The sequence below is a fragment of the Cuculus canorus genome, chromosome 3, assembly GCF_017976375.1.
Source record: "Cuculus canorus isolate bCucCan1 chromosome 3, bCucCan1.pri, whole genome shotgun sequence".
Lineage (NCBI taxonomy): Eukaryota > Metazoa > Chordata > Aves > Cuculiformes > Cuculidae > Cuculus > Cuculus canorus.
The window spans coordinates 88057402-88064881 of record NC_071403.1 but is presented as its reverse complement, the minus strand read 5'-3'; the positions used below and the strand labels follow the sequence as shown (position 1 = coordinate 88064881).

Below are 7480 nucleotides of genomic sequence, written 5' to 3'. Positions count from 1 at the left end.
CCCCCTCCGCGCGCGCGCACGCCCGCTCTCCCCGTGGCTCCGCGCACGCGCGGCGGCGCCATCGGCTGTGCTCGAGTAGAGTGGGGAGGCCTCAGCCATGTCGAGTTCGGCGGGATCTGGCGGGACGGGCGGCTCGGCGCGGAAACGGCTAATGAAGGAGGAGGACATGACGAAGGTGGAGTTCGAGACGAGCGAGGAGGTGGACGTGACGCCCACCTTCGACACCATGGGGCTGCGGGAGGACCTTCTCCGCGGCATCTACGCCTACGGTGCGCGGGGGGGGAGGGGGGGCAGCGGGGAAAAGCGCGAGTCGGTGCGCGAGGAGGGAGTCGCGGGGAAGGGGGGGGGGGGGGGGGTGGTGGTGTCGGTGTCCCGGCGGCGCCGCCGCCGCTGACGGTTCCGGCCGCCTCCGCAGGTTTTGAGAAGCCATCGGCCATCCAGCAGAGAGCCATCAAGCAGATCATCAAGGGGAGAGACGTGATCGCCCAGTGAGTGCCGGGGGGGCGGGTGGGGAACGGAGTTGGTCCCAGCGGGCGCTCGTGTCGCGATTTCCGGGGTTGAGGTATGTCACCGTGATAAAGATTCAGCTAGGATGCTGTGAGTTCTCAGTGAGCAGGGCTCTGAGACTCTGGGAGTTTTCCAGCGAGGTATAGAGACAACTGCCGTCTCGACCAAGGGAAGGAGTAAGCAGAAGGGTAGAATATATTGAAATAGCCTCTTTTGTTTGTCCAGGCATTCAGATTATTCACCAGACATCTGTTTCTCAGGTCACAGTCAGGAACAGGGAAGACGGCAACGTTCTCCATCTCCGTTCTGCAGTGCCTAGATATACAGGTAATTTCATAGCATGTGCTAAAAACGTTTTTAAACTAAGCTGGTAGAGTTTTCATTATAAAAACCTCCATTTTTAGAGTGGGTAAATGAAGGTATACATTGAAATCTTTTAATTATGGGCAGAACTTCAGCCAAATTTTTGGCTGAAAATCTCACCAGACTCTACTCTGTTGAATTTAACTGTTAAACTTACCTTGGCAGAATGAGTTCAGATAAATTCTTGTAAACGTAAGGTTGGCTGTAATGATTGATCTCTTTTATATGTCAGAGGGCTAAATTAAACTCTGCAAGCAAAATTGTTCTTAAGCAGTCTTAACAGCATCAGCAGCTTGTCTGAACACATTGCACAGAATGAAACACAAATTTTTGACTCACAAATGTTTGCTTTTGTTCCAGTCAGGGATATCGTGTCCATCCAATTATTTTTTGAGTATAACTGGAATGCTTAGATGATGTTGCATAAAATGATGATTTTCTGTTTTTCTCTGCTTGGGGACTTAAAAATAGCATGTTCTAAACGAGCAGGTCAGCCTTTTGCTTCTTTTCTGTAAAGCTTTCATAATGTTTTCCAAATATGAATCTTTAAAACATTAACTTGGAACTCTTGTGGAATGCGAGGTTTTTATCCAAACTGAACATAGGAAATAAAAGTTATTTAAGTTTGTTTGTATTCTTTCACAAGGAAAAGTACACACTTTATAAATTGTTTTCAGACATTAGGTTGGAATGGAAAATGAGTTGTCAAAGAACTGGTTAAATGCTGTCTTGTCAAAAGTAACTTAATTAAGAGACTGTTCTTATGTAAGTGCTCTGTGTGAGAGCTTTCTAGGTGTACTGAACCTTATAAACACTGGGTCTTAGAACAAAATTCTCCGATTAATGCTTCAGATGTGACATTTCAGAGTAGCGTGTCATCTGTGATCTGTTATGCTTGGATGATATTTGCCTTGTGATTAACTGCCTTATGATCCTCTGTTTTAATCAGGTTCGTGAGACCCAAGCGCTGATCTTGGCACCAACTCGGGAGCTGGCTGTACAGATTCAGAAGGTAGGAGCATTTAAATTACCATCTGGAGAGCACTCGCAAGGCCTGGAGCTGGTTCTCAGATGTTCCTTAGAAGAGCTCAAAGCACAGCTTTTGCTTTTTCTTTCCACTTCTGATTCAGGAGTGAGAAATTCCAATAAAGTGCTGGTTTTGCTTACCTGTCCTTTATCCGTTCTTGTTTATATGACTATGTTGGGTAATAGTCTGCTTTACACATTCCTAACTGAATGTTTAAGGATGGCAGTTATAAAGCAGTTGTGATCCGTGGGGAAACTGAGTTCCCTGTGTCTGAAAGCCTGCTGTTGGGGAGGTTTGGGTAACAGAGCCAAAAAAAATCCCTTCAACTGCTTGCTTACATCTGAAAAACACACTGTATGGATGTACAGATCTAGATCTCTTCACAAATGCAAACTTCATGCGAGCTCAGTTAATTAAGCCATTCCTTTGTACCAACACAGGGTCTTCTTGCTCTGGGAGACTACATGAATGTCCAGTGTCATGCCTGCATCGGAGGGACCAATGTGGGTGAAGATATCCGAAAACTGGATTATGGGCAGCATGTTGTTGCAGGCACTCCGGGCCGCGTGTTTGGTAAGGAGATGTGGGAGGCTCTGTCACATCCAGCTTCACACCCGAGTTGAGCCCTGGGAAAACTCCTGCAACTTTTGTGTGCTTAGATGAAAATTATGTTTATCATGATACCATCAATGTAACATTAATGTAAAGTCTAACAAAATAACAACTTACTGTAGTAAGAGCTGGAAAAGCCTAGAGAGAAGTCAATAGAGATAGTATTTGGATTTTCTTTCTTTGAATTTTGCTTTATATTGTTGAAGTCCTTCTTTCTATGGCGCCATGGGAAGGAAGAGTATTTTTTAAGCAGCAAATAATTACAATGCCAAGAAATGCTTTAGAATCTTGAAGGAGATAAGAGCTGGGTCTGTTTGAATGTCAAAGTTAGGGCCACATTTTCTGTGCACTGGCCATTGCCAATTAAAGTGGGTGCGTTTGTAGCTGGTACTTTCTGGTTTCATTGCATGAAGTTTTTTTATATTTATGGTTCATGGCGGTGATAGTGTTAGGCTTCAAGCTCACATCTTCTGGATCTCTGATAAACAGGCAGCACTTTGTTACATGAGCACCTGTCATTGGGAGGACGTAGAGCTAATCTCCACAAATGAAAAAAAACTCAGAAAATTAGCAGCTACCGAACTGGGCTGGCTTTGAACTGTACACGAATAGCGAATACTTCTCTGTCGCAGTATTAAGTGGATTATACAAAGCCATGTGCTCCTTCAAACAGGATGTGGATTTGTCGACTGTTGATGAAAAGTTCATGTGGCATTTTGCATTTCTTGCACCCAGCTGCAGTTACTGCAGGAGAGGCTGGGTCACCTGTCCTGTGCAGTTAGCAAATGGCATCCCATGGCATGACTCCCTGCAGGCAGAGCTCCCTAAGCTGGGATACAGAGACATCCCCCTAGGCTGTAGGGTGCCGTGTACACATTGTGGCCCTGGATGTGTGCTCTGTCACCACAAACACCAGTCCATTGGGGACTGCAGTTTCTCCCCTACTAGAATGCTCTGACAGCATCTAGGAGCAGTGTAGGGTCACTTGCTTTCAGAGCTATTTCAACTTACAAAGTGAATCTTACAGATATGATTCGTCGTCGTAGCTTAAGAACACGTGCCATCAAAATGCTGGTATTGGATGAAGCAGATGAAATGCTCAATAAAGGTAAAACATTTGTTTCACTTTTACTTCCTTTCTTCTCGCCTCTTTTAAGATCCCAGTTCAGATTCCAGCTGGCAGTCCTGCTTCTGAAAACAATTGGTTCTGCCAAAGTTAAATGTGATGAGCGAAAGCTTATAATTTAACTATACGATTATATAAGATTATAATTTAATTATACGCTGTATTGGGTTACATGGTTTAATATGTCCCATCTGATTTAGTGTCCTTCTGAACTCAATAGTTATAAATTCTTAAGCACTGCCTTTCATAATTTACTGTTTACTATGGTCTCATTGTAGTGGGTTTGGTAAAATGAAGAAGAGATGAGCAATATATTACCCTGGCCATGATTTGTTGATTCCTCATCAATGTACATCCCATTGTATAGGCCAAATACTGAATTCTAGATCAAATTGTGAAAGAACAGGATATTCAAGATAAAGATGTGCTAACTGTTCTGTGCTACTTGATGTGCTTTCCAGGTTTTAAGGAGCAGATTTATGATGTGTACAGATACTTGCCCCCAGCTACACAGGTGGTTCTGATCAGCGCGACTTTGCCTCATGAAATTTTGGAGATGACCAACAAATTCATGACAGATCCTATTCGCATCTTGGTGAAACGGTGAGTATCTTTGGAAAGAGTAGGAGCTCTTTGGGTTGGTCTGGCCCTGGGCAGTTCACCATATTAGCTGATTTAAGTGTGCACGTTCCTTTTCACCAATGCAGTTTGTTTAGATGCGTGCAGGCATCCTCGGGCGCTGTTTTCCAGCAGAGGCTGACTTGTTTCTCTGATGTTATCCTTGCCCAGTTCTGTTTGCTGCTTCTTAGCCTCACTGTCCCCTGCCCCCACATCCTCCCCATAATGGAATTCCATCTTTCACAGACACCCATTTCCTATGCTCCTCCACAGAATTTCTGTGTAGGTCTTCTCCGTTAACTTACTCTTGCCTAGCAAGCCAAAAAGGCCTTTTGCTTGAATGCACTTGGAGGTGTAGTGTGTCTGGTAGTGTCGCAGATCCTCTCGTGCTGGAACTTGGCAGTAGTCAAGAGGAGTAAGTGTAGGCAACCTGACAGGAGTCGTCTCCTCCTTGCCTGACCTATTGCACAGCCCCATTTACCTTTTTCCAGTCTATCTTATCAAGAAGCGTGAATATAAAAATGATGAGAACAGAAGTGTTTCCATTTGAAGCTGTCTGTGTAGAGCAGAGAGGGTGCCCCAGTTCTGTTGCATTGGAGACCCTTCTTTGAGCAGGGAATTTTGGCCTTGTGCCAGCAAACTACAGCACATAGGGTAGGTGTCACCTCTGCTAAAGTACACCCAGCCGTTCCAACTGCATTGTATATATTCACCTCCTTGTGTGGTATACCTGTTCCTCTTCCCCACAGTGATGAGTTGACCCTTGAAGGAATCAAACAGTTTTTTGTGGCTGTGGAGAGGGAAGAATGGAAGTTTGACACGTTGTGCGATCTCTACGACACACTCACCATCACCCAGGCTGTCATCTTCTGTAACACCAAGAGAAAGGTATGGCACCCATCAGCTGGGTATGTTACTTGCAGAGCGGGACTTGGTGGAGAATGCCTGGACAAACCTGGCTAAAAGGTCAGGTTGTTTCCCCATTTGGGAATAATTTAGTAAGGACAGAGGTTAAGCATTTGTCTGTGGGGTTGGATCTAGCTTGAACTGGTTAGAGAGACATGTGGTATACTTGCCATTTTAGAGGAGTAGAACTGATTGGGTAAGAATGTGTTTATTCTAGTTGCCTATAATCCCTGAAACAAACGCATGCTTTCTGAATAAATGCCCTTCATTCCTTTTCTTTCAAGGCTTGTTGATCCCTGTATCATAGGTCATGCTTTGCAAGGATAATTTATTTCCTTTAGCTCCAGAGTGCTTGTTAAAGTGTCTTTCAGTCCTTGCCACTCTCCAAGCACAACTTGCACATGTAGTTGGCTGTACCCACAGGTTGACTGGCTCACAGAGAAGATGAGAGAAGCCAACTTCACAGTTTCATCCATGCATGGGGACATGCCACAGAAGGAGAGAGAGTCCATTATGAAAGAGTTCAGATCTGGTGCAAGGTAAATACCTTCAACGGTGTTGCTTACAGTATCACTGCCTCAGGGGAGGGTTTCTTCATGTGTCTGAATAGAACAGGCCTCAGAAATCAGTAATGCCTCTCCTCTCTGAAGGGCCTTGGTCAGCTCAAATGAGGAGAAGCTCCAATTCCCTGTCCCCCACGTGGTTTTCTAGGGAAGGGAGGCTCCCACTTTCCAAGGAGGGATGATCATACATGCAGGCATAGAATTAGTATGGTTTATTTTGAGAGGCTGGGGGTCACAGCACTTAATATAAATAAAGGGGGGAAAAAAATTGGGATCTGTACTCTTGATTTTTAACACTTGGGAGTGTGATATTCTTTCTGAAAGATCAAAGCTGTCTTGGTACCACCTGTCTTCCCTGAAGTTTGGTGTTGCTGCAAGCAAAGCAGCAGGATTCCGTGCAGCAGGATTGATGCTGCCAGTGTGCTGGAGTGGGAGGGGAGCACAGAATAGTAAAGGATACCCTGGAAACAGTGACTTCTCTGCTCTTACAGCCACCTCCTCAGTGGTGGGGAACAGCCATAACTGTCCCCTTCTCTTTGCAGCCGAGTCCTTATTTCAACAGATGTTTGGGCTAGAGGCCTGGATGTGCCTCAGGTGTCCCTGATCATTAACTATGACTTGCCCAACAACAGAGAACTCTACATACACAGGTAAGCTCGGCCTTCACAGGGGCTGTGGCTGCATTACACTTTCCTAAGGGGGCTCCATTCCCTCTTCTTTTCTGCCACTGCAGAATTGGCCGGTCAGGCAGGTATGGCCGAAAAGGAGTAGCCATCAACTTTGTGAAGAATGACGACATCCGCATCCTGCGGGACATCGAGCAGTACTACTCCACTCAGATTGACGAGATGCCCATGAACGGTGAGCACAGGCCAGCCCTGGCAAGGCTGCTGCCCTCCTCCAGCTGGGAACTGGTGTGCTGCAGCTGGAAGAGAAATACCCACCTTGTTCTGAGGCCTGGCTAACCTCTGCTTCCCTGGGGAAGAACTGGGGAACAGGAGTAGGTGCTCTGTATTGCTGGGCGGTGGCTCTTGGCACATGCTGCATACTTACATTCTCTCATTTTCTTTCAGTTGCTGATCTTATCTGAAGGTCCGTGTTTACCAAAGAGTTGCACTTGTGCTGTTTTCATAGCCTCTGTAATTCTGTTTTGGACCACAACTTTTTATCACGTTGCTCATCCTATGTTCTGGACTTGAGCTGTGCTTGGAAACTTGTGTAAATAATGTCTTTACTCTGAGTCATGTTCTTCAATAAAAAAGGAAGTTTTACCATAAGCTGTGCTTAATCATTTCAACCTAAGATAATAACAGGCAGGGAATTTTGAGTTGCTGCAGTACTCAAAACATTTGACACTGTGTATGTCTAGGTTTGTTAAATACAGGGCTTCCTGTTCTCCACAGTTTGGTTGTTGGAGCTGTGCCATTTTACCTGATGTACCTTGTAGTAGTTTTCCTTGATGTGACTCCAAGGTTCAGCCATCTACAGAAAAACATCTAGGGCCTGGCTTGTAAAAATCGAGTTACAGGAGTGCCAGTGTTTATGCCTCTCTGGAGCCAGAAATCGCATCACTCCTTGCTCCAGAGGAGTATTCCGCTAGCCAAGAGTCCCAGGTGAGATTCTTGCCAGCTGGAGATACTTCAGGAAATGCTGGTTACTATGTAACAAAACACAAGTATCTTTTGTTTACCTGCTGCTGAGGCTGCTCCTGCTCCCTTCTGCTTGCTCTGCAGCAACCTGATGCGCTTACTGTGCAAA

The 7480-nt window shown here is 45.5% G+C and overlaps 1 protein-coding gene across 1 annotated transcript; it reads left to right on the top strand.

Moving 5' to 3' along the window:
- The first annotated feature begins 27 nt into the window (after nucleotides 1–27).
- EIF4A3 (eukaryotic translation initiation factor 4A3) lies at nucleotides 28–6993 on the top strand. The gene is made up of 12 exons (XM_054062204.1): nucleotides 28–269; nucleotides 416–488; nucleotides 768–834; nucleotides 1820–1882; nucleotides 2338–2470; nucleotides 3537–3617; nucleotides 4097–4238; nucleotides 5003–5141; nucleotides 5583–5698; nucleotides 6265–6372; nucleotides 6456–6583; nucleotides 6796–6993. The coding sequence occupies exons 1-12, from the start codon at nucleotides 98–100 to the stop codon at nucleotides 6810–6812; spliced, it is 1239 nt and encodes a 412-aa protein (XP_053918179.1). The 5' UTR covers nucleotides 28–97; the 3' UTR covers nucleotides 6813–6993.
- The last annotated feature ends 487 nt before the right edge of the window (nucleotides 6994–7480 follow it).

What these genes read in the sequence shown, in the direction of transcription:
- EIF4A3 (XM_054062204.1), top strand. Translation starts at nt 98, where the DNA reads ATGTCGAGTTCGGCGGGATCTGGCGGGACGGGCGGCTCGGCGCGGAAA. An exon ending in CCGCGGCATCTACGCCTACG is followed by an intron (nt 270 to 415) that starts GTGCGCGGGGGG and finishes CCGCCTCCGCAG; the next exon opens with GTTTTGAGAAGCCATCGGCC. An exon ending in TGGCTGTACAGATTCAGAAG is followed by an intron (nt 1,883 to 2,337) that starts GTAGGAGCATTT and finishes GTACCAACACAG; the next exon opens with GGTCTTCTTGCTCTGGGAGA.